Below are 27,136 nucleotides of genomic sequence, written 5' to 3'. Positions count from 1 at the left end.
ACGCACATAAAAGTCTCTGGCACCAATGGTCTACTCCAAACAGGAAGTCGGCCATTTTGATTTTGACTTGTCATTTTGGCGTGATTTCCACATGTTGTATTTTAACAAACTAGTCCTAGGGATTTCATCCAATTGACTTCAAATTTTTTACAGATCATCCAGAGACCATGCTGATCAAAAGTTGTGCTCTGCATGTCTGCAGGTCAAAGGGCGTGGCTGCTATGGCGCTGCCATTTTTGATCCATCGCCGTGCATATTCAAGCAGCTCTCGCTCCCACATAATTCATCCAAACTGCTTCAAAATTTCTGTACATGATAAGAGCTCCGCCCTCAACGCCTCCATATGCTCGCAGGCAATCTCGCTCATGGCGCCCCCTTGTGGAAACAGGCAATGCCATCTTTCACACTGACAAACACCAACCTCAAGCTCCTGACCTGATCAACTACATTTTGTGGCCACATGATGATCAAGTGGCGACTTTTCGTCCTTCGCCACAGAACATCAACTTGGTATAAATCCTTCATGCATTGTCCGATTTGCTCAAAATTTCACGTGTGATGAGGGTCCACCCCTGAACACACCTGGCCACATCTGGTTACACTCGTAGCGCCACCTGGTGGATGAACGAAACATTGCGTTTTTTTCGCTCCTGCCAGGTTTTTTCTCCCTTCTCGCTTTGCGCCACAGCCCCCGTGTGCCTCAGGCCCCCGCGGTTGCATGGGGGAGCGAGGGCCCGATCACAGCTGCTTGTAGCTTCAATTATTATTATTATTATTATTACGAACATGTAATCTCCAATTTGGCCCCTATCCCAAAATCAAAAACTCCCCAAATTTGGCACATGCGTTTGGTCTGGCAACAAATTTGATATTTTGGCAGTGTTGTATCTGGATGGAGCCAAATGGCGACATAGCGCCCCCTAGAAAATTTTGTGCCTCGAGCCCCGCCTGTGAGTTTTACTTACAGACATGAAATTTGGTGGGTTCATAGAACATGCCAGGACGTACAAAAAATCTTGGACCCATGCTGTAAACCCAACAGGAAGTCGACCATTTTGATTTGAATTTTTGACATGTTTGAACGTACTCCTACTAGGGATTTCGTCCGATCGACTTCAAATTTGGTACAGATCATCTAGAGGCCATGCTGATTAAATGTTATTACAAGAATGTCAGCAGGTGAAAGGGCGTGGCTACTTGGGCGTGACAAATTTTGGCGACTTTTCGTTTTCTCGCCATCAAATTTTAAACAAATCTCACGCCCACCTCCTTGATCCTAGCAGCTTCAAACTTGCTGGACATGATGATGGTTCCGCCCTGAACGTCCCGATATGTTAATATCCCACCTTACTCATAGCGCCTCGCGGTGATAACAGGAAGTGACCAGCTTTTACTTTAACATGTACTGATGCCACAAACTTGACCGCATCAACTTCATTCCACTTCTGATGCATGCAGAACAAGTTGGTGAAGCTACCTTGTGAACGCTGTGAAGCTACTTCTCATGGCAATCCATGTGGCGGCGTGGCGACTGTCGATCCCTCGCCACTTAATAAGTTTGGCTTTTGGATGGCTTCAGCGACCTCATCTCCTCATGAAAATTGATACACAGGTCAAGAATGGCGAGCTGTTTCATCTGATAGGGGCGTCGCCCATGGGGGGGACAAAATGCCTCTATAGCGCCTCCTTGAAATTTTCAAAAAGCCTTCCCCATAGGGTTTTTTTTGGAGTAGGAAGATGAAAATTTGTACATGTGTAAGTTGCCAAGATGCACAAAAAAGTCTTTGCCAACAATGGTCTACTCCAAACAGGAAGTCGCCCATTTTGATTCAAACTTTTCATTTTGGCGGGGATTTTGTGATTCCCACACCTTGTATTTTAACGAACTCCTCCTACAGATTGTGTCCAATCAACTTCAGATTTGGTACAGATCATCCTGAGACAATGCTGATCAAAAGTTATTAAAAGCTTTTCTCTTTGTCAAGGGGCATGGCTGCTATGGTGCCACCCTGGCCACCAAATACGTTTGGCTTTTTGATGGCTTCAACGACCTCATATCCTCATGAAAATTGATACATAGGTCAAGAATGGCTAGCTCTTACATCTGATAGGGGCGTCGCCCATGGGGGGGACAAAATTATTCTAAAGTGCCACCTTGAAATTTTCAAAAAACCCTCCCCATAGCCTTTTTTTGGAGTAGGAAGAAGAAAATTTTTACATCTGTGTAAGTTGCCCAGACACACAAAAAGTCTCTGTCACCAATGGTCTACTCCAAACAGGAAGTCGCTTATTTTGATTTAAACTTTTCATTTTGGCGTCGACTTTTGTGATTTCCACAACTTGTATTTTAAGGAAACTCCTCCTACAGATTTTGTCCAATCAACTTCAGGTTTGGTACAGATCATCCTGAGACCATGCTGATAAAAAGTTATTAAAAGCTTTTCTCTATGTCAAGGGGCTTGGCCGCTATTGCGTTTCCATATTTGATGCATCGCCATGCATATTCGAGCAACTCTCTCTCCCACATACTTCATCCAAACTGCTTCAGAACTTTTGTACATGACAAGAGCCCCGCCCTGCACGCCTCCTATTCTCAAACTCACTCTAACTCATAGCGCCCCCTTGTGGAAACAGGAAATGCCATATTTTTTTATTGATAAACACCAACACCATGGTTACTGATGCAGAGTTTAAGTTAGCTCTCAGTCTGAAATGGACAACCCAGAGTTTCCCTCATCTCAGGGTTAACTTACTCTGAGTTTTCACATAACCGCTTCAGTTATGCGTGCTGGTGGTCCCCTGCGGTGGCGTGGAAGAGCGAGGGCCCGATCACAGCTGCTTGCAGCTTTAATATTATATTTGTCATTACAATTTAACACATCCTCAATTTCTGAGGTATCTCCAGAAAACAGTATGCTGAAAACCTCCTGAGATAAATATTCTGTGTGTATAATCAATAAGGTGCATCATAAGCTGATTGTGTCTTTAGAAAATCAAACCAGAACAGTATTTTCCTATTTTAAACTGTATTCCCCCTGTTTATTTTCCAGTGACACTCAGATCTACTATCCATTCCAAAGGGCTAATATTTTTTTTAGAAATACTGAGTAAAGGCGGCAGTAGCTCAGTCCATAGGGACTTGGGTTGGGAACCGGAGGGTCGCCTGTTCGAGTCCCCATCTGTACCAAATATGGAGCGTGGACTGGTGGCTGGAGAGGTGCCAGTTCACCTCCTGGGCACTGCCAAGGTGCCCTTGAGCAAGGCACCGAACCCCCCCAACCACTCGGGGCGCCTGACCAAGGCAGCCTCTGACATCTCTCCACTTTGTGCATGTATAGGTCCTGTTTGTGCATGTGTGTGTCTTTTGGAGCTGTGTGTTAATGACAAAAAGAGTGAAAAAATTGAATTTCCCCTCAGGGGGATTAATAAAGTAAATTAATAAAATTAAAGTTCCCCTTATCTGACAACCATTACTGTCTATGTTGAATTGCATCAATGTTAAAACTGAGTGTAAAGTTCCATGTTGTTGTGTCCGCTGAGGTCATGTAAGTGGGCGCACGCAGAGTGTTCACAACGGGCCAGTACCTGTGTTTTGCTGTTGAGATGCCTACAGATACTGAATTAATTCCTTGATTTTAACATCATTTGATTAGCATATTTATGCCATTTGAATGTGTCCCTCTAACAGTCTTTTTCATACAATTGTTCTAATTAGTTGATTTTTCTTTGGACATTGGCTCAGCATTGCTGGCCAGCTTTGGCTGCCAGTTAGTGCTACTGTGTAACCTACAGTAGGGTGACCATATTTTGATTTCCAAAAAAGAGGACACTCGCCCCGGCCACGAGATAGCCTACTTAAATGATAATTGCAGTTTACTCAAAGATGCCTTATAATTTTAATATATTTAAAGTTTATATGTATGGATAGAAAATTCAATTATATTACAAAATAATATCTCTCAAAGACAGAAATTTAGATAGGCTTCTCAGAGGTTCCTCAACTTGCTTTTATTATGCCTAAAATAATAATCTTTTTACAAGTTTCAATTGTACAAAAATAAATATAAATGTAAAATAAATGTAAAATCTCTGGAATGAAATAATGATAGAAATAATGTCTCTTCTGTAAAAATCAACCTGTAAAATAATAGCTATCTTTTCAAGTCTTACTGGACAAATAAATAAATAAATAAATAATATGAAATAATGTTCTAAATAATACCTCTTCTGTATTAGAAAATCCAACTTTGAGCTCCCCGGCACCTTTATTAGACACAGAATCATTTGTGCCAGCTTTGCACACGACCGGGTCGGGACGGTAAGTTGGGAATTTTTTCTGCAGTTCATCTGTGAAGCTGCACTTGCGCTTCAGCATCTTGGAAGCTTAGAATAATGCTGCGCCGCCGGTGTCTGCTGCTTCCTCGTTGTGAGTGTTGGAGATCCGCCAATAAGGCAGCCTCTCGGGGATTACGCACACACAAGGAAAACCGGACATTATCATCAATTTATAAACACCCCCCGGACGCCCCGGACAGGACGTGAAAAGTGGACATGTCCGGGCAAAAGAGGACGTTTGGTCAGCCTAACCTACAGCAATGAAAAATAAACAGTGAGGCCATGGATAATCTAATGTAATCTAACATAATCTAGTTTAAATGAGCAACTTGGATGTAATGCAGTTTAGATAGATTTATTTTTTCTATTGAAGATTTTGCCCGTTTGGCTTTTAAACAACCCTTAATCACATGTCATTGATTCATTTTATTTTCTGTTAATTTGTGCACACAAATTATATGAGAGCAAACAGTAAAGCATATTCCTAAATTATTAATTTCTGTCCATGATTAGTAATTATTTTGCTCCATGACACCTGGCATGCTCTGCTGTGTGGCTACAGTAAATACACGTCTAATGATCTCCAGCTCTGGTTATGTAGACTACAGATGGACTTACACAGTACATGCACCCACCTGTTTGGCAACATAATACATGGGTTCAGCCTGCTGGCTCTTTGCAGATCAGGTGAGGGCAGAGACAGGCTCCTGAATAATAATAAACTGAGACTGGCATTGTAGAAAAGCTTTGTGTACTCAGAGCTTCGATAGGTGACATGTTTGTCTAACTCTCTCGTCTGTCTCTGCTCTCTAACAGCCCTGCCCAAGCCGCCAACTTCCCTCACTGTGACAGAAACCACAGCCACCAGTGTCACCCTTACCTGGGACTCTGGCAACCCAGAATCAGTGTCCTACTACGTTATCCAGTACCATGCCAAAGTGTCTGACAATGGCTTTCAGGAAGTGGATGGAGTAGCCACAACACGATACAGCATTGGCGGCCTCAGCCCCTGCTCAGAATATGAGTTTCGTGTCATGGCCATCAACAACGTTGGCCGGGGGCCTCCCAGCAGTATTGTAAACACCCGTACAAGCGAGCAAGCACCCTCATCACCTCCTCTTCATATCCAGGCACGCATGCTGAGCCCCAGCACTATGCTAGTTCAGTGGGAACCTCCAGAGGAGCCCAACGGCCAAATCCAGGGCTACTGGGTCTATTACACCTCAGAGCATGATGCCCCGCTCAGTAGCTGGCAGAAACACAACACAGATGACAGCCACCTCACCACTATCTCAGGCCTCACCACAGATATCACGTACAGCCTGAGAGTGCTGGGCTTCACCTCTGTGGGAGACGGACCTCCCTCTGATGTCCTGCAGATTAAGACTCAGCAGGGAGGTAAGAACACGCTCACTATAGTATGTCTGTGCAAAATTCCTGTATTCATAAACCTGTATTGATTCTTTTTGGCCTCTTGGATGCAGTTGAAGACGCTTCAAGCACAACAGAGACATATTATCACCCAATAAAGTTATTATAGCAAACATGGTAACAAACAGTTGCCTATTTACACATCCAGTAGACAGAGAAAATGCAACACTCACTTGGAGTCATATTTGTGATGGATGAAAGTTTAACATTCACTCTCCTTTTAGCTCTGGTTTGGTTTCCACCAACTCTCTCCCAGTTCAATACTATACACTGATTGTGAGTACGTTTTGAGTATGTAGTGTATCCACAAAGTAAACTCAAAACAGTTAGTATGCATACTCAAAATCACTACACCAAACTGGAAGCTATTGAGGAAGCAGGTTCAGTTCAATCTCACACAGGCTCCACTCTCTACCGGACTCTATGAGTAACACTCTCCTCCAATCACAAGCACACATTCGCTCATTGAATTTAGTGCAAATGTAACCAGACAATCAGGACATGCCTACCTAAATTCATACAGACCCGGCTGTATATAAGGCAGCACACACTGCTGTCCCTTTTCTCTTCAGCAATTGCAAATTGCCTCCTTATCAGCTCTCTCCATGGATGGAGTTGCTGCTTCGGGATGCTTCGGAATGCAGGGATGGTGTGGCAAGGATCGTGATGTTGTACACTGGGGCTCTAATCTACCCACAGAGCTACTGGGCACCCTCACAGTGCTACCCTTTTTATGGGAAGGCTAATGGTGATGCATTCACAGACTTCACCACTGGCTTAGCACTTTCTATTTTGGTCCGTCATGGACCGCTATCAGATCATTTTTTAATAACTTTGGATTTCGTTTTACTCGATAACACGCCACTCAGCAACAGTTACTATACTAGGTGTTTATCAGATAGTGCTGTCCCAAAATTAAAGGAAATGATTCCTTCGTCGTTACATTTAATACCATGTTCTTCAGTAACAAAGGTTTCCCGTACCGACTTTAAACTCTCCTGAATTGATCATCATATCGATAGCGCCGTAGGCTCGCTGCGAACAACACTTGACTCTGTAGCACCCCTTAAAAAGAAGTTAACTAAGCAAAGAAAGTTCGCTCCTCGGTACAACTCTCAAACCCGTAAGTTAAAACAAATATCGCGGAAATTTGAAAGAAATTGGCGATTAACCAACTGGGAAGAATCTCGTTTAGTCTGGGCAGACAGTCTCAAAACATATAACAGGGACCTCTGCAATGCCAGAGCAAACTATTACTCAGCATTAAAAGAAGAAAATAAGAACAACCCCAGGTTTCTTTTCAGCACTGAAGCCAGGCTGACTGAGTCACAGCTCTATTGAGCCTTGTATTCCTTTAGCCCTTAGCAGTAATGATTTTATGAGCTTTTTTAATGAAAAAATTCCAACTATTAGAGGCAAAATTCATGAACTCTTGTCATCAGATAGTAACCATCTGCCCTCAAACACAGCTGTAAGACCTAATATATATTTAGATAGCTTCTCCCCGATTTCTCTTCAACAATTGACCCTTCGCTAAGTCCGGCCCCGGACGCAAAGTTGCCAATCATAACGTAGCATTGGGTCGGCTCAGACCAGGGTCCGACAAAGACACAGCTGTGCTCCATTGACTCTAATGCAGTCGTTTCAGATTTCCTTCATTTTCAGGCTGGTTTTGTGGATTTGGAGCTAAATGTTGTGCCTGGGGCACGTTGTGTATTAATGATACTCGTTACCTGGAGAGGTTGGAAACATATATACGTTTCTTCCCTGTTCCAAAACCAAAATCAGACCCTGAACAGTGTAGGGTTAGCTAGCTAGCTACTGAGGATATAGCCTACTGAATGTATACACATGCTGTTTTTGCTTTTTAATGATTTTAACAGTGAAACAAAGACTGACCCTGCTGTACAGGAACCAGTGAAGGGAAGCAGGGAAACTTTGCTGATATTCAACCAGCTGTGTGTCAACGCATTGTGCGCAGATGAACGTTGTTTGACTTATTCCGCAGCCCCCCGACTGTCCAGCTGCCAGTCCAGGTGCTGAAGCTAAACACTGTTCATCTGCTCACACTGTGATGCCACACAGATGGTTCAATATCAGCAAAGTTTCCATTTATATTCATTGTCTTCCGTGGCAATCAGCAGTGATGTGGTGGTTCACTTTTACTCTGTGATCTGTAGGCTTTAGCTTCAATCTTTTTTTTGTTACCTTGATTTTGTTGCTGTGTCAGTCTGACATCCTTAATATATCCTTCATTTGCATATTGTAGACCCTTCTGTCTGCTTCTGTCTGAAATCGCTTTTTTGTTTTTACAAAAATTTGAGAGTATTTCTCCAGGGAGTGCAGTTAGTGACAGTGGGAGCGTCATGCCAGTCTAGCTCCGAAACAGACCTAGCAACAGTAACTAAGGGGGGCGGGCCTTAGCGAAGGGTGAATTGACCGCAGTGATTTCTTCATCTAAATCATCAACGTGTCTCTTAGACCCCAACCCAACTAGGCTACTTAAGGAAGTCTTACCTTTAGTTAACTCTCACTTATTAGACATGATCAATATATCTTTATTGTCAGGCTATGTATCACAGTTCTTTAAGGTAGCTGGAATTAAACCTCCTCTTAAAAAGCCCATCCTGGATCCAGAGGTGTTAGCCAACTATAGACCAATATCTAATCTTCCCTTTCTTTCAAAGATCCTTGAGAAAGTAGTTGCAGACAAGCTGTGTGATTTTCTCCATGATAATAATTTATTTGAGGAATTTCAGTCAGGGTTTAGAGTGTATCATAGCACTGAGACAAAACTAGTTAAAATTACAAATGATCTTCTGATTGCTTCAGACAAAGGACTCGTCTCTGTACTTGTTTTATTAGATCTTAGTGCGGCATTGGATCACAATTGACCATCAAATTCTGCTACAGAGACTGGAACATTTAATTGGCCTAAAAGGTTCTGCACTAAGCTGGTTTAAATCTTATTTATCTGATCGTTTTCAGTTTGTTCATGTTCATGATGAATCATCTCTAAATACTGAAGTTTATCGATGAAGCCAGAAGAAACTAATCAATTAACTAAACTTCAAAATTGCCTTAAAGACGGAAAAACCTGGATGAGCTCCAATTTCCTTATGTTAAATTCAGACAAAACTGAAGTTATTGTTCTTGGCCCCAAACAACACGGAGACTCTTTATCTGATGACATAGTTTCTGTAGATGGCATTGCTCTGGCCTCTAGCACTACCGTAAGAAACCTTGGAGTAATATTTGATCAAGATTTGTCTTTTAACTCCCATTTAAAACAAACTTCATGGACTGCGTTTTTTCATCTGCATAATATTGCGAAAATTAGGCCTATCCTGATCCGAAAAGATGCAGAAAAATTGGTCCACGCTCGAAAATTAGGCCTATCCTGATCCGAAAAGATGCAGAAAAATTGGTCCACGCTTTTGTTACCTCTAAAATGGATTACTGTAATTCCCTATTATCAGGTAGCTCTAATTCAGAATACAGCGGCACGTGTACTGACAGGAACTAAGAGGCAAGAACACATTTCTCCTGTTGTAGCTTCTCTGCACTGGCTCCCTGTAAAATCCACAATTGAATTAAACATCCTACTCCTAACTTATAAAGCTCTAAATGGTCAGGCTCCGTCATATCTTAGAGAGCTCATAGTGCCCTATTATCCCACCAGAACACTGCGCTCTGAGAATGCAGGATTACTCGTGGTCCCTAAAGTTACCAAAAGTAGATCAGGAGCCAGGCTCCTCTCCTGTGGTATCATCTTCCTGTTGCAGTCCGGGAGGCAGACACCGTCTCCACATTTAAGACTAGATTAAAGACTTTCCTTTTTGATAAAGCTTATAGTTAGGGCTGGTTCAGGCTTGCCTTGGACCAGCCCCTACTTAGGCTGACATAGGACTAGTCAGCCGTAATTATTATAATATTCGTAAGTGATAATATCGTAGGCAACTGGACTTGCTTGTGTTTCTTGAAGACGTTTCTCATCCAAGAAGCTTTTTCTGTCATAAATGACTGGTACGAAGTTGCAGGCTATAAACCCTGTGTGGGTGGGAACCCTTGCAGAGTTGTAGGGGTCACGTGAGCTCTTAGTTTCAGAGTCGTTAAGGTCACGATGTGAGTCGTTGACCCACCTGGCCACCATGTGAGTCGTTAGGGTCAGGTGGGACCAGGGGTGAATGGGTGTGAAGTCATCTGGGGAGGGATCCCAAGACTCCATTGTAGGTGGGTGATAAGTAGTGTCGTAAGCTACCCCCTCTGTTTAACGATGGTCGTTCCAGCTTGACGTAGATGGCTTCTTTCACTCCTCTTTCAAACCATCTCTCCTCCCTGACCAAGATGTGCACATTGATGTCCTCAAAGGAGTGTCCCTTCTCCTGTAGATGTAAGTGGACAGCCAAGTCTTGACCCGAGGAGCTGGCTCTCCTGTGTTGTGCCATGCACTTGTGGAGTGGTTGTTTCGTCTCCCCAATGTATAAATCTGTGCATTACTGGTTGCACTGAACTGCATACACTACATTACTCTGCTTATGTCTGGGTGTTTTGTCCTTGGGGTGGGCATTATAATATTATTACTTTCATTAGTGTTGTTGTAAGCTACTGTCATTACTGCATCTGTCTCTGTCTCTCTTTCTGTCTTATTCTGTCATACGGATTACTGTTAATTTATTATGTTGATCTGTTCTGTATGACATCTATTGCACATCTGTCCTTCCTGGAAGAGGGATCCCTCCTCAGTTGCTCTTCCTGAGGTTTCTACCATTTTTTCCCCCTGTTAAAGGGTTTTTTGGGGGGGAGTTTTTCCTTATCAGCTGTGAGGGCCCAAAGGACAGAGGGATGTCATATGCTGTGAAGCCCTGTGAGGCAAATTGTGATTTGTGATATTGGGCTTTACAAAAAAAAAAATTGATTGATTGAAAATTGATTGCTGGACCAGCCCTCTGTTTATGGGGGGTCAGGCAGTAAAGAAGGCAAAGACAGGATATTGCAGCTTTTGAGGAGTGGCGACACAACTGTGCCTTAACAGAATGGAAGTTGAATGAGAGTTCAGACTCATTTGGATCTCCACATCCCAAACAGATGCACTGCAGCAAGATATTAATTTATTCACTCATTTTCATCTCTTTTTCTGAGGCCAAGTCGCAGGGGCAGCAGGCCAAGCAAAGCACCCCAGATGTCCCTCTCCCCAGCAACACTTTCCAGCTCCTCCTGGGGGATCCCAAGGTGTTCCCAGGCTAGATGAGATATGTAATCCCTCCAGTGTGTTTGGGGTCTGCCCCAGGGCCCCATACCAGTGGGACATGCCCAGAACGCCTCCAACGGGAGGCGCCCAGGAGGTATCCTGATCCGATGCCCGAACCACCTCAACTGATCCCTTTCGATGCAAAGGAGCAGTGGCTGTACTCTGAGCTCCCTCCGGTTGTCCGAGCTCCTTACCCTTTCTCCAAGGCTGAGCCCAGCCACCCCGCGGAGAAATCACATGTCAGCTGCTGTATCTGTGATCTCATTGTCTCGGTCACTGCCCAGAGCTAATGACCATAGGTGAGCAGCGCCCACACCACTGCAGAAGCAGAACCAAATCGCTGATCCATATCACGCTCCATTCTACCCTTACTTGTGAGCAAGCCCCCAAAAAACCTAAACTCCCTTGCGTGAGGCAACCAGGAGGGGGCAATCCACCAGTTTCCTGCAGAAAACCATGGCTTCAGATTTGGAGGTGCTGACTCTCATCCTGATTGCTTCACACTCAGTTGCAAACCACCCCAGTGCATACTGGAGGTCACAGTGTGATGAAGCCAATAGAACCACATCATCTGCAAAAAGCAGAGATGCAATTCTGAGGTCCCCAAACCAGCCCATTGCCTCTCCCTGGCTGCGCCTCAAGATCCTGTACATAAATATCACAAACAGGATCGATGACAAGGGACAACCCTGGCGGAGGCCAACACCCACAGAGAACATGTTTGACTTTATGCAGAGTATGCGGATGCAGCTGTCACTTTGGTCATACCAGATGGCTTGTAGAAGCAAGCCAGGTACCCTGTAGTTCCGCAGTACCATCCCATAAGACCCCCCAAGGCACGCAGTCGTAAGCCTTCGCCAAGTCCACAAAACACATGTAGACTGGATGGGCAAACTCCCACGACCCCTCTGCCCGCCCCCTTAAGGGTAAAGGGCTGGTCTACGGTTCCAAGGCCAGGATGGAATTCTCATTGCTGCTCCTGAATCTGAGGTTTGACAATTGGTCGGAGCTTCCTTTCCAGCACCCTAGACTAGACTTTTTCTAGGAGGCTGAGCAGTGTGATAACCCAATAGTTAGAGCACACCCTCCTGTCCCCTTTTTTGAAAATGGGAACCAATTCCCCGGTCTGCCACTCCGCAGGCACTGTACCCGACCTCCACGCCACACTGAAAAGGAGTGTCGGCCAAGAGTGTCAGCACCCTGGACTAGACTTTTTCTAGGAGGCTGAGCAGTGTGATAACACGATAGTTAGAGCACACCCTCCTGTCCCCTTTTTTGAAAATGGGAACCGATTCCCCGGTCTGCCACTCCATAGGCACTGTACCCGACCTCCACGCCACACTGAAAAGGAGTGTCGGCCAAGACAGCCCAACAGTGTCCAGAGGCTTCCGCATCGAAGGGCAAATCTCATCCACCTTAATCTCTGCCTCCTCCCCGGTGGATGTGATTGCTGGGTTCAGGAGTTCCTCAAAGTGATCCTTCCACCACTTGATGATAATCCCCAGTTCTTCTCTGCTGATAATCCTTTGACCACAGCTCCTAGCAGCCGCCTCTACAATGGAGGCTTTGAACACAGACCACTTGGATTCTGTGTCCCCAACCTCTCTTGGGATGCACAAGAAATTCTTCCGAAGGGTTGAAGACCGCACGGACAGGGCCTCAGCCAGACAGTACCACAGTTTACCCTCACAACACGTTTGGGGTTTTCCAGGTCTGTCTGGCAACCTTCCCCAGCCATCTGATGCTATCGCCACCAGGTGGTGATCAGTTGACAGCTCTGCCCCTCTTCACCCGAGTGTCCAAGACACACAGCAGCAGATCTGATGCTATGACCACAAACTCGATCAGCAACAGTCAGAGACTTTCTCTTAGCGACACGCAGTCGCATTGAGGCGACCCTCTCATTCTCCTGGGAGAACCCCAACACAGCGACGCTCAGCTGGGGGCTCGTGAGTATCCCCACACCCACCCGAAGCCTCTCAGTCTGGGCAACTCCAGAAAAAGCAAGAGTCCAGCCCCTCTCCAGGAGTTTAGTTCCAGAACCAGTGCTGCACGTGGAGGTGAGCCCAACTATATCTAGTTGGTACCGCTCAACCTCCAGCACCAGCTCAGGCTCCTTTCCCACCAGAGAGATGATGCTCCATGTCCCCAGAGCCAATCCACGACTCCAGGGATCAGTATGCCCGGGGCTCCACCCCTGCCTGGAGCCCGGCACACAATGCACCAGACCCTTTCCCTCCGGGCAGTGGGCCCACAGGCTGCAAGATATTCTACACACTTAAAAACAAGCAGTTACTGGAGCTGGTTTGGCTCGACAATTGGTACACTGTCATCAATTTAATGGATGCATACTTCATGTTAGTGTGGCTCAGCAACACAAGATATTCTTGCTTTTCACCTTCCAGGGGATGGCCTGAGTACAACTGCCATTCTGGTCATGAATGTGGCATGAGGGTCTTCTTTTATCTTGATGACCTAATAGTCATGGTCAAGTCCGGGGAATGGGCTATGCTCCACACAACCCAGTTGATCTTACCTGACCAGGTTGGGGTTTGGCTGCAAGCCATTTTGTCAGAAGTCAGATGGATGGCTATGCAGCAGGCAGTTTGCAGATTGCGGTTGAGTGTGACAGTGATGGTGTTGACTGTCATGCAGGCACTGGCATTCATGGCAGCTGCCCATGTGGTGGTACCACTGAGGATGCTGTACATGTGGCGCCTGTAGAAGTGATTTGCCAGCATTGGCCAGAAAGCCAATAGCATAAACAATGGTTTGTTACCATTCCCCTCTCAGTGCAGGCTGACCTGCGATAATGGGAATCGCAGTTACACCAGCTGTAGGGAACACGGCTGGTATGAGTGAGTAAGACAGTGTGAAGTAACTGCTCAGTTGCTTGCTGTTTTATAGTGACCACAAAGAGGCTTTACTCTCAGACCCCAAATCCTTCCTTTGTTGTGAAAAACTTTATAAGAACTGAGTTCTTTCAGGGTAAGAGTTATACAATTACATACTTTTTGTCTTCCACCATGTAGGGGACAGGGAGGCAAAATTGCATCTGCTTTGCCCAGTTTGTGTTGACATGATTGCACCGAACAGTTGTTTAGGTGCCTCTGGAATGGCAGGGCTGGTAAGGCCCTGTCCTTGAAATGCCTTGCCTAATGGCCACGTGAGTGCATCTCCCAAGGCTACAGGCAGGTGGGCAGGGACCCTCTCACTATGATCCATGCACACTTGACATGCAGTGTGACAGTGTCAGTGGCTTTGTTCAATGGGGTGAGTTTTGAGGACATATACATATGTCCTGTGTTGCTAGGATGTAGAGCTTGTACATGTACAAGCTTTACATCATGTTCTATCTGTTGGGACATGTTAGTGTGTGCTCATTGGAATGACACTGGAAAGGGTTGGGTGTGTGTCACTTGTGTGGGACCTGACTTCTCTATGGGCATGATACACCTACATGTTGCAGTGTTCCTTGATGACCCGGGATATGTGATGTGCAGGGTGTCTATTGCTTGTCTTTGGACCCCTTTGAGGTTAGGCCATGGCTCTACCAGGTTCAGTTGCATACCTCCTGTGTTGGCTGTGGTCTTGTACTTCTTCTCTTGTATAGAAGTAGGCGGTCTGCAACAACTAACCTTTAGCCAGTCAGGATTAATGTGGCTGGGTTGATGTTATGTTGTGACTGGGAGTTCATTCATCAGGCCCGCCCACTGTACCCATAAGGTCTATTAGAGATAGAACTAAAGTTATGTTATTGTAACCCTACTTTTATTAGGACAGGCATAGCTCTCTAGGCCATGTCAATTTAACACCACTCACTGAGGAGTGTATAGGAAAGCAGACAGTGGTGTGTGCTGCCTTTTATACTTTGAGTTCTGCACATATTCAGGTAGGCATGTCCTGATTGGCTGGTGATGTTTATGTGAATTTCAGTGGGTGAATTTGTGTCCGTGATTGTTGATATCACACATTGAGTCCAGTAGAAGGCTCCACCTGTGCTAGCAGAACATGGGTTGCAATATCATAACCTTCGCTACATTCCGTAGTCTTAGTATGATCCATAGGCGCATGTATTTCTTTGTGGACTGATAATGGTAAAGGCTTTTTGGTATACTGACTGTCAAAACTGTTTACTATCACAAATAGTTTATAGTTTAGTATAAGTGTACCTCTGGTGCTGGGGTTATTAGAAACATGAACACCAACAGAACCAGCAATATGACATAACCATCAGAGTAAGGCTAACACTTATTTACACTGCAACATGTAGGGCCTCTAAATTACAACTCCATGTCTTTTGTTATTGTGCAATTATTATGCAGTAAGAGTTGTAGCATTTAGATTGATGCCAGGCTTTTTGCATTAAGCTACACATGTACTTAAATGTATGTGTCTGTGTAAAGCACATATTCAAGAACTTATGAATTTAGTTACACTTACATCATTTTAAAATTGCAGAAAAAATAGGGCTGTAAGGTGAAACATTAATCTGTTAGATATTCACCAGCTTGAACACAGTGGGTAAATTATTGTACAAGGATACTCACAAGCAAACAGTGTGTGTGTGTGTGTGTGTGTGTGTGTGTGTCACACACTTTATCCTCAAGGACAAAGTGGTCGCCTGCATGTAGAGGAATAATAATAGTATTTCTTCACGGAGAGCCTGTTTTTCAATTTTATCAGTTTATTGTGCTTGACTGGAGGAAACCTGACCTCACAACAGGGCTGCAATGGAAGATAATGCAATCCAAATTAAGCTGACCCACTATATCTATTTTTGGAATAGAATTCAGCATCCCTCCAGGCTGATGTAAATCATTCTGACTTAAATGTATATTATAAAGTGTTGTAAATAGTATCAGACTAATAAGGACAGGATATTTTTATTGGCTGTTTTATAAGCACATCAGTGCAATGTAAAATTTTATCAAGTCATGCCATCTACTATGCGGTTGTGTACTGTATCATATAATCAGAAGCAATGGGCTGTTTGCCTGAGCTCAAGCATAGAATCACTGGTTTATTTAGTAGAATAGAATCTGCAAAATGCCGGACATTGCACAAGGCCATTCGCTCCGGTTTTAGCTGGTCTTGAATAAATCCTGAGATCTACAAGACTGTTAGTTGCAAGGTTATTGTGGAGGATGAGCTACTTAACTTCGTGTCTGTAAAAATAAGGACATTAGGCCAGCCCAATGAGCACAGACCAAATTCTAGCTTAAAACTGGTAAAGCTAAAATATGGTTACAACATCAACGTGTCACAAAAACAAATTTGTTTAATTATGTTGATAATTTGTTGTTAAGAGAAACCTTAAAAGAGATATGTTTACAGGTATTTCTCCAAAGTCATATTGCACTGGTGGGTGAAATGTGACGCAAAAAAGATGTAATTTCAACACATATGTCACATGTTTAATATAAAATGTCATAAATATGGTCTTACATAGTCCATGTGTCATTTATTTATGGCCAGATTTTTCACCAAGCCAATATATTTGTTTGGGCTGGTGGCACATTGACTTCTCTTTTATTACACATGTGGTTCAACATACATACATACACAACAAACATACTGTGAGTTCTATAATAATTGGACAGACAACTTTTTGATTTATCATTTGATTTGTGTAATGCCACACCCATATTTTGTATTTGTAGCACCACCTAGTGGTCAATTTGAATTAGACTTCCAGGTATGTTCCAGGTAATTATATAGACACATCCGGTAAATTTCTTGATGAGTAGCCTAATGGTTATGGAGGAAGGTCTATTTATGTGTTGAGCCACACCCCTTTTAAAGTTCACTGGTCAATAAAAACTTCTGATGCCTTTAAATAGCTTGTTCCAATAATTAACCACAAAAATATGGTACAGATGGTACCTATATTTAATGTTGTGAAAAATGTGTTTTATATTTAATCATGGGGATTTCATAATGCCACCGTCAGGCTAGTTGGGATCATATTTCTTGGGCAGTGTTCTCATACAGCTTTCAATCACTGGTGAAAATTTCCTGCATCTACCTTGTACCATCTCATGGGAATTTGCAAAACATTTCTGAAGAAGAGTAATGGCCAGAAAAGTGTTTTATTATGCAGAATATTATGATATCACAGTAAAGTTGACCTTTTTACTTTTGGATATAAAATGTCATCATGTCATCATTATATCCTACTAAACATTCATCATAATTAGTGAGGAAATTCTTGAGTTATGGCCAAAAACATGTTTTGTAAGGTCATACTGACCTAGACCTTTGACCTTCGACCACCAAATTCCAATCACTTTATTCTTCATTTCAAGTGAACTTTTGTGCTAGATTTGAAGAAATTCCCTGAAGGTGTTCTTGAGATATTCACAAGAATGAGACAGTCAACATTACAGTGACATTGACCTTTGACCTACGACCACCAAATCTAAGTTTATTGCTGAGTTCAGGGTCCACCTGACCCTTTTTGAACTTTTGTGCTAAATTTCAAGAAATTCCCTCAAAGTATTCTTGGATATTGTGTTCACAAGAACGAGATAGACAAGGTCACAGTGACCTTGACCTTTGACCTGCAAGCAGTGATTCCCGGTTTAAAATCAGCATGAACCATTGCAAAAACTGCAAAGAATCAAGACCTGCATGAAAGATAACCAACAGGTTTTATGATGATCAGGCTGGTGGTCATTCATTTACATCCAAACCTCTACAGAGCCATGGTCCTCTTTGCAACACTGTCTCCTCCTATTGGTCAATTGCAGAAACATTTTGGGGGCATGCTTCAATGGCTTAGTTTAAAAAAAAATCCACAGAGTTTGATGATGTTTGAACAAACTGTCATTGATTTATGGCCAAATTTTGTGAAAGGCCAGTGTACTTGTTTGAAACTGGTGACGCCACCTATTGACCAATTTCAAAATAATTATGCAGTTGTGATTTCACATTGTAATGAAACATATCCTGCAAGTTTTGTAATAACTGAAGAAGCAATTTCTGATATATAGTCAGACTTGTGTTATGCCACGACCATTTCTTGCATTGATAGCACCCCTAGTAGTTTATCTCAATGATACTTCCAGGATATGTTTCAGGTATTTATGGCAACATACCATGCAAGTTTTGTGATGATTGGCAGAACAGTGGTGGAGTTCCATGTATTTATATAGTGAGCCACACCACTTTTGAAGTTAATACCCCTGATTGTCGACTCACAGAACTCCATCATCAATAGCCTACCACTCTTACCCCTCTTGTCTCAGTGGTCAGCTTTCAGAGTTTCTGCCACTTTCACAACCTTTTTGCTTTTAGATTTCATCACTGCTACATTTCACTATAACTTTTTGTTAACTAAGCCCATTTCATGATGGCATCAAAGTTTACTTAAGTGGCATTAGCTTCTTCTCTAAACTCTTAACCTGCAGTTTTGGTCTGGCCTTCAGCCATCCACAGATAACCTCATTTCCCAGGGGACATCTCCATCTAGAGCAGCTCAAATCCATGTCATCTTCTCTTACTGTAGACTTACTGTTAGTCTGTTTCCATATCTGCTCTGAAAATAGCATTACCCATGTTGTCCGAATTTTAGAAGCCACAGTCTTGTTTTCTTTTTCAGTTCCTCAGATGCTCTGAATTCATCCTGTCAGCACTTCACTTAGAACCACACTGTTGTGCCTGCATTTCAGATACCTCTTATTTCTGAGTAGGCACGATGGTATTCTACTTAAAGGGAAGTGAAACCAAATAATCGAGCCAGCTTACATCATCTGTAGTTAAATTTTTTATTGCTGCCAAATGTTTAAAGACTCTCACAAACTACTTGCAATTTTGCAAATCTCAGAGCATAACATTGTCAGATTCTCTCTTTGTTTTTGAACCCAGACAAGTGGCTGCTCGATTCTGGTTCCACCAGTGCTTCTGCCATATACCCTCCATGTCTGGCCTTTCTCCCGATCATTACTCTCTACACTCCTTCAGAATCTGAGCTACTACCTCGGACTCCTGTGATGGGATTGCAGAACAATTAATGCAATCAAATGTCATTGGTCCTCCTAAGAGTATCACCGCTGCATCCGTTCAAATCCCATAGATCTCAGATTTCAATTTCACTCAATCTTGTCTTAAGTAACTGGATATTTGGGATCTTTGTCATGCCCAGGTGCTAAGGCAGTTTCCTTACTGAAGCTTTCCCACAACACAGACAGTGCGCCAAAGAACTACAAGCAAGTTTCAGCCACACACACAAATTAATAAATCCTTTGGATACATTTTGTTGATAGTATGGTCCTTGCTCAGGGGAGAGGAGAGTAGGGAGATGCCAGTCAAGCACAGTCTGCTCACATCCATACTGCCCTAAGTGGAACTCTAATCAGGCAAAAGTGAAAACACCTGCATCAGTGTACTGCTAGTGTTGTCGATTTTCAATGAAAACTTGCTAAAATTTTCCTGTGGGGAAAATAAACAGTCATATGAGCATTCTTCTATGTCTTGAAACATTTCTGGAGGGAATCTTTGATATAAAAAAACTGCAGGTTTTTTTTTGCCTTGTTTATTAAAGGTAGAGTATGTAATGAGTACTACAGCATTTTACCTAATCCCTAAGTTCACTCTTTGCCCGCACTCCCACTTCACAATCTGACTCCCTTACTTTGTATTTCCACCTATGAATACACTCTTTGCTGTCACTGTGCCCGTCTTTTAGTATCTTCATGTCTTTTTTTCTGCTTCCAGTTCCAGCTCAGCCATCTGGTCTTGAGGCTGAGGCCGAGCTGGACTCGCGCATTATGCTGTCATGGCTTTGGCCTGTCCAGGACCCCATCATTAGCTATGAACTGCTCTACTGGGAAGACAACAATCCTGCAGACAAGGTAAATACTATCTTAACACAACATAACACAGCCTTCAATTAATCAGGTCCATGCTATGGTCACGAAACAACACAAGCATTAGTTCCCTCTGATTTATTTTTTTCAAAATATTTATTATTAGGGACCTCAAAGGACGAGGACCCTATTGTTTTTGGTGCGTTTATTAGGGACCTCAGCCGAAGGCTCTCTAGCCACCTAGACACACAAAAAAGGCCACTGCGGCCCGTAGGAATGACGTAGAAAGATCAAACCAAAACTGGCTTGTTCATCTCATCAAGACCTACAAATCACATGCTGACAGCCCTGACCTAAATCCAACAGGAAGTGAGCTAGTGCCTCTGAAAGTAACATGAGCAAATGTGTCAGCTGTGAGCTAGACATCTTCAACTTGCGACCAAGATCGCATTTTTGACTCCACAAACATGAAACCTATATGTATATATATATATATATATATATATATATATATATATATGGACGAGTGTATCTCTCTGTTGGTATGCTCAGACTGACGATTGGACCCATGGTTTGGGAATTAAAGGGAGGAGTTTGACAGATTTTAAAGCCATCTCAATCTGCCTGCTCTCACAACTTGTCTCTCCCTCTCAGTGACAGACTCAGGATGTTTGAAGGGCAGGGGCGAAAAGGAAAAAAAGGGCACCTACTGCATGACATGGGGCCCCATTGGTGAAAAATGAACCCCAAAAATACCAAAATGGGCTCTCTAGCGCCACCTAGACACACATAAAAGGCCACTGCGGCCCGTAGGAATGTCGTATAAAGATTAAACCAAAACTGGCTTGTTTGTCTCATCAACACCTACAAATCATGCACTAACATCCCTGACCTAAATCCAACAGGAAGTGAGCTAGTGCCTCTGAAATTAACATTAGCAAATGTGGAGAAATTGTCAGCTGTGACCTAGCGTGGAGAGGGGTCTAAAATCATCTAAAACTTTTGTCGAAACAGCGGAAGTCCGAGGTCCTGCCTAACGCTGCTTGCAGCTTTAATTATTAGGACCCGAGCAACGACTGCAAGTCGTCCGTGGAGGACCCTATTGAAATTGTGCTGTTTATTAGGGCCTGAGCGACGACTGGAAGTCATCCGCAGAGGACCCTATTGAAATCACGCTGTTTATTATTATTAGGGCCCTAGCGACAACTGCAAGTCATCCGTAGGCCCGAGCACCTAGCTGTGCGAGGACCCTATTGAAATGCAAGAATTTTTTTATTATTAGAGCCCGAGCACCGACCGATTTTTATTATTATTATTAGGGGTCCAAGCCCGCGGGGCCTGGGGAACGCTGAGCAAGCAGACACATTTCCCAGGACCAGCGGTGCTGGGAACCCTATTGTTTTTGTTTGGATTTTTATTATTAGGGGTCCAAGCCCGTGGGGCCTCGGGAACGCGTATGCAAGCAGACCCATTTCCCAGGACCAGCGGTGCTGGGAACCCTATTGTTTTTGTTTGGATTTTTATTAGGGCCCTAGCGACGACGAAGTCATCCGTGTAGGACCCTATTGTAATTGCGCTGTTTATTAGGGTCCGGGCAGCTAAGCTGCCAGGACACTATTGTAATCCTAGGTATTCTTCTTCTTCTTTCTTCTTTCTTCTTCCGAGGAAATCATACTTCCCATGGGTGAAAACTCACCAAACTTTGCACAAAGGTCCAGTCTCATGCCAGATATCCTCAGCTGTAAACTCAAGCCAATAGTCCTGATGGTGGCGCTACAGCAAGCGTCTAAAGTTCAAAACTTTGAAAATTCAAAACAAATCAACCATACGTGCTACAACTTCACAACTTTCATCAAACTGTATCGCCAATACTGAAGAAACTTTTGTACATTTAAACCTATTAAAAATTATGAAGTTCATCACTCTGTTTTTTCAAAAACTGTAAAACTTCTTAAACCTATCTCCTCCCACAATTTTTGCTCAATTGACACCAAACTTACTACAGAGCATCTTCAGACTGCCCTACAAAAACTACGTTTCTCAGATTTTTTATTTATCAAAAATTGAGCCTACAGTGCATCAAAATGTTTGATTGTAAACGGTACTGTAAACATATACAAGCAAATTCTTGCTAAATAAATCTTCCATGTTCATGAAAAGAATGACAAAATTCTAGAGTCATGGTAGATGATGTGTGGCAAATTTCAGAATTTTATCTCAAAAACTGAATTTTTGACAGCATTTTGAATTTTGCTCTAAAAATGGCAATTTTAAACATCAGTTTTTCCACTGATGCAAAAGGCAGATTGTGTTGCTAAATTCCTAAATGTCTTCCAATTCTTCTGCTTGTTGCTCAGAATTGCCTAAAAATGCCCGGACCCGACCCATCGCTGCGCAGCAGCTATAATTTTGATTTGAATTTTTGATATGTTTGAACAAACTCCTCCTAGGGATTTCGTCCGATCGACTTCAAATTTGGGACAGATCATCTAGAGGCCATGCTGATTAAAGGTTATTAAAACAATGTCTGTAGGTCAAAGGGCGTGGCTGCTAGGGCGTGACAAATTTTGGCGACTTTTCGTTTTCTCGCCATCGAATTTGGAACGGCTCTCACGCCCACATACTTGATCCTAGCAGCTTCAAACTTGCTGGACATGATGATGGCTCCGCCCCGAACGCCCCGATATGTTAATATATCCCACCTTACTCATAGCACCCCCCGGTGGTAACAGGAAGTGACCAGTTTTTACTTTAACATGTACTAATGCCACAAACTGGACCCCATCAACTTCATTCCACTTCTAATGCATGCAGAACAAGTTGGTGAAGCTACCTTATGAACGCTGTGAAGCTACGTCTAATGGCGTCTGTGTGGCGGCGTGGCAACTATCGATCCCTCGCCACTAAATACGTTTGGCTTTTTGATGGCTTCAACGACCTCATATCCTCATGAAAATTGATACACAGGTCAAGAATGGCGAGCTCTTACATCTGATAGAGGCATCGCCCATGGGGGTGACAAAATGCCTCTATAGCACCCCCTTGAAATTTTCAAAAAACCCTCCCCATAGGGTTTTTTTTTTGAGTAGGAAGAAGACACACCACGTCAGGGTTAATTTACTCTGGGTTTTCACATAACCACTTCAGTGATGCATGCTGCTGGCCCCCCGCGGTGGTGCGGGAGAGCAAGGGCCCGATCACAGCTGCTTGCAGCTTTAATTAGGGCCCAAGCGACGACGAAGTCGTCCTTGAGGACCCTATTGTAATCGCACTGTTTATTATTAGGGCCCGAGCGACGACGGAGTCGTCCGTGAGGACCCTATTGTAATTGTGCTGTTTATTAGGGTCCGAGCGACGACAAAGTCGTCCGTAGGACCCTATTGTAATCGCGCTGTTTATTATTATTATTAAGGCCCGGGCACCTAGCGGTGCGAGGACCCTATTGAAATGCAAGGATTTTTTATTGGGTGTGAATGCTTTCAGCATTCAAACCCTATGTTCTTCCATTACCAAAATTATTTCATTTTTCTTATTGGGTGTGAATGCTGAAAGCATTCAAACCCTATGTTCTTCTGTTACCAAAATTCTTTATTTTCCTTATTGGGTGTGAATGCTGGAAGCATTCAAACCCTATATTCTTCTGTTACCAAATTCCTTATTTTTCTTATTATTATTCTTCCGTCGCATTTTTCAACTTCAGTTATCTTCAACATACTTCAACCGATTCAAACCATTCAAATTTCTTGATTCAGCTTCATTAGGACATTATTGGAAACTTTCAGATTTTTCCATAATGTTCATACTTTCCTGGGAATTCAATGGTAAAATTCCATTTCCTATTAAATCCAATGGAACAAAGATGGTTGGACCGCTACTATTTCCACAAACTTCATCCGATTCAAACCATTCAAACATGAAAACGTTCAGCTGAATTAGGACAAGACCGGAACGACTCTTCGCGTTCCTAACATTCATACTTTCCCAGATATTCCTGATTTTTCCCAAATCCTTTTCCCATCTGGAATGAATTAGGGAATCCTCAAAAATCGATAAACTCCACCTTTTTTCAAACTGTACCTACAGATTCATACTTTCAGCTAGAAACTCCATTCAAAATGTAGAATATTCACCATTTTGCTGACTTTTTACATATGATTCAACTTTTCAATCCCATTCAAACTTTCAAAAATATTCAGCTTTTTCTGAAACTTTGTTGTAATGGAACTCAATGAGAAAATCCTTCAAACTCACTCATCTTCACCCACACATCCCAAATTCATACATTGACGTAGAAACTCCATTCCAACTCTCAAACGTTCATGCTGCCGTCGACTTTCAGGACCTAATTCAAATTTTCAATATCTCATTTAGTTTTTCTACAACGTCAGTTTAAAATACATGAAATTTTCAGCCCTTTTCAGACTTTATAATGGGTGTGTATTGCGTGAGCTAGAGTGGGTGATGTCATCGCTAGAGTGGAGAGCAGCTGTAAACTCATCAAGAAATTTTCTCTTCAACTCGCTCATACGGCCACAATTTTCACTGTACATACACAATTTATACCAAAAAACGTAGGAAAATTTGTCCTGGTCACAGAAATGTTAACATGGAATCTGTCACACGTACACATTTTTGAGTGGCTCCTAAGCGAAGGGAGCGCCGATTTTTTTCTCATTCATTCCCATGTAAACTGAGAGGAGAAATTTCTGGAAACAGCTGAGGTGCAACACATTTGTAACATTTCTGGAAACAGCTGAGGTGCAACACATTTGTAACTCGCTCCTGTGACCACATTTTTGACTCTACAAGTATAAAACATGACACGTGTGTTCACGAGAAGTGGTTAGGGTTAGTGTTGTTGTTTTGAAGGGACAAGGGTTGCTTGAAAACTCACCAAACGTGGCATACACATCACAGGTCGCAAGTCCTGTGGTCTGATGTGATTTTTGTGCTTTGATGCACCAAGATGGCTCAACCCCCTAGAATATTTCAATTAAGCAGCCCCCAAAGCTGGTTTGACCTGCATGTATGAAACTTGGTAGGCACCTGTAACCCTCTATTATGTAGAAAAAAGCCTCTTGGAGCCATGCTCCAAACCCAACAGGAAGTCCGCCATTTTGAATTTACTTGTGCCACTTTTGTGCATTTTTGCCCATTTCCAGGGCTTGTAAATTAACGAACTTGTCCTACAGATTTAATCAGATTGGCTCCAAACTTGGTGTATGTAAGCGTGACTATGTTGTGACCAAAAGTTATCACAGGATCTGCCCAATGTTGAATGGCGCGCCCGCTGCCGAGCGTTGCATCTTGAGGTCTCGCCATGAAAAACGAAATTGCTGTAGCTTTGGCATAAATGGTCCAATCTCCACTTCACATGATTCATATTAGTCCCGCCCTGAACACATTTTCATTACCATATTTCCTGATAATCATAGCGCCACCTAGTGTCGAAAGGAAGTACTTCTTATCAAACACTTATCTTTGGATTAACCTGGTATTTCACTGCTGTGGTCTATATTTGATGTTTACAAACATGACATATCATTAGTGTCTACGCGCGCTGCAGAGGGTTTACTTTTGATGTCTCGCCATGAAACAGGAAATTGCTATAAATTTGGAGTAAATGGTCCGTTGTCCACCAAACTTAACATGATTCATATTAGTCCCGCCCTGAACACATTTTCATTACCATATTTCCTGATAATCATAGCGCCACCTAGTGTCGAAAGGAAATACTTCTTATCAAACACTTATCTTTGGATTAACCTGGTATTTCACTGCTGTGGTCTATATTTGATGTTCACAAACATGACATATCATTAGTGTCTACGCGCGCTGCAGAGGGTTTGCTTTTGATGTCTCGCCATGAAACAGGAAATTGCTATAAATTTGGAGTAAATGGTCCTTTGTCCACCAAACTTGACATGATTCATATTTGTCCCAACCCTGAACACATTTCTATGACAATATTCCGTGATAGTCATAGCGCCACCTAGTGGTGAAAGGAAATACTTCTTATCAGACACTTATCTTTGGAGTAACCTGAAATTTCAGTGCTGTGGACTGTATTTGATGTACACAAACATGACATATCATTAGTGTCTACACGTGCTGCAGAGGGTTTAATTTTGATGTCTCGCCATGAAACAGGAAATTGCTATATTTTTGGCGTAAATGTTCTGATCTCCATCAAACTTAAGATTATTCATATTAGTCCTGCCCTGAAAACATTTATATGACCATATTTTCTGATACTCATAGTGCCACCTAGTGGTGACAGGAAGTAGGTCTCAAACACTTATCTTTTGATTTATCTGAAAGTTAAATGCTGTGTTGTATATTTGATGTATAAAAACATGATGTATAACTAGTGCGCTCTCCAACTCCCTCTAGTGGAAAGAGGAAGTGATACAAAATGTGAAATATGTCATTCCAGCACTGTATCAGGGATATGCCAAGTCACTCCTGCATGCAATGTCTAACTTTGACAGAAATGAATAGACAAGTCAGAAGGTGTCCTGCCAGCCAAAATTGGCACATGCGTTTGGTCTGGCGAAAAATTAGATATTTTGGCAGTGTTGTATGTGGATGGAGCCAAATGGCGACATAGCGCCCACTAGAAAATTTTGTGCCTCGAGCCCCGCCTGTGAGTTTGACCTACATGCATGAAATTTGGTGGGCTCATAGAACATGCCAAGACGCACAAAAAATCCTCTTGGACCGATGCCATAAATCCAACAGGAAGTCGGCCATTTTTATTTGAATTTGTGATATGTTTGAATGAACTCCTCCTAGGGATTTCGTCCGATCAACTTCAAATTGCCTACAGATCATCCTGAGAACATGCTGATCAAAAGTTATTAAAAGCTTTTCTCTATGTCAAGGGGCATGGCTGCTAGGGCGTGACAAACTTTGGTGACTTTTCGTTTTCTCGCCATCGAATTTCGAACAGACCTCACGCCCACATACTTGATCTCAGCAACTTCAAACTTGCTGGACATGATGATGGCTTGGCTCCAAATGCCCAGATATGTGAATATCCCACCTTACTCATAGCGCCCCCCGGTGGTGACAGGAGGTGGCCAGTTTTTACTTTAACATGTACTGATGACACAAACTTGACCACATAAACTTCACAGCAACTATCGATCCCTCGCCACTAAATACGTTTGGCTTTTTGATGGCTTCACCGTCCCCATATCCTCATGAAAATTGACACACAGGTCAAGAATGGCAAGCTCTTACATCTGATAGGGGCGTCACCCATGAGGGGGACAAAATGCCTCTATAGCGCCCCCTTGAAATTTTC

At 43.0% G+C, this 27,136-nt stretch overlaps 1 protein-coding gene across 1 annotated transcript in view; it reads left to right on the top strand.

Annotated features, from left to right (window-relative positions):
- Window positions 1–27,136, top strand: part of LOC126396256 (receptor-type tyrosine-protein phosphatase F-like) — a 706,276-nt gene that overhangs the window by 344,688 nt on the left and 334,452 nt on the right. Inside the window, exons 10-11 of the mRNA XM_050054194.1 lie at window positions 5,152–5,733; window positions 19,736–19,872. Coding sequence (XP_049910151.1) covers window positions 5,152–5,733; window positions 19,736–19,872 — 719 coding nt within the window. The remainder of the gene's footprint in view (window positions 1–5,151; window positions 5,734–19,735; window positions 19,873–27,136) is intronic.

Source organism: Epinephelus moara, chromosome 10 (genome assembly GCF_006386435.1).
Source record: "Epinephelus moara isolate mb chromosome 10, YSFRI_EMoa_1.0, whole genome shotgun sequence".
Taxonomy (NCBI): Eukaryota; Metazoa; Chordata; class Actinopteri; order Perciformes; family Serranidae; genus Epinephelus; species Epinephelus moara.
Note: the sequence above shows the minus strand (reverse complement) of the source record. Positions and strands in the feature narration are given on the sequence as shown.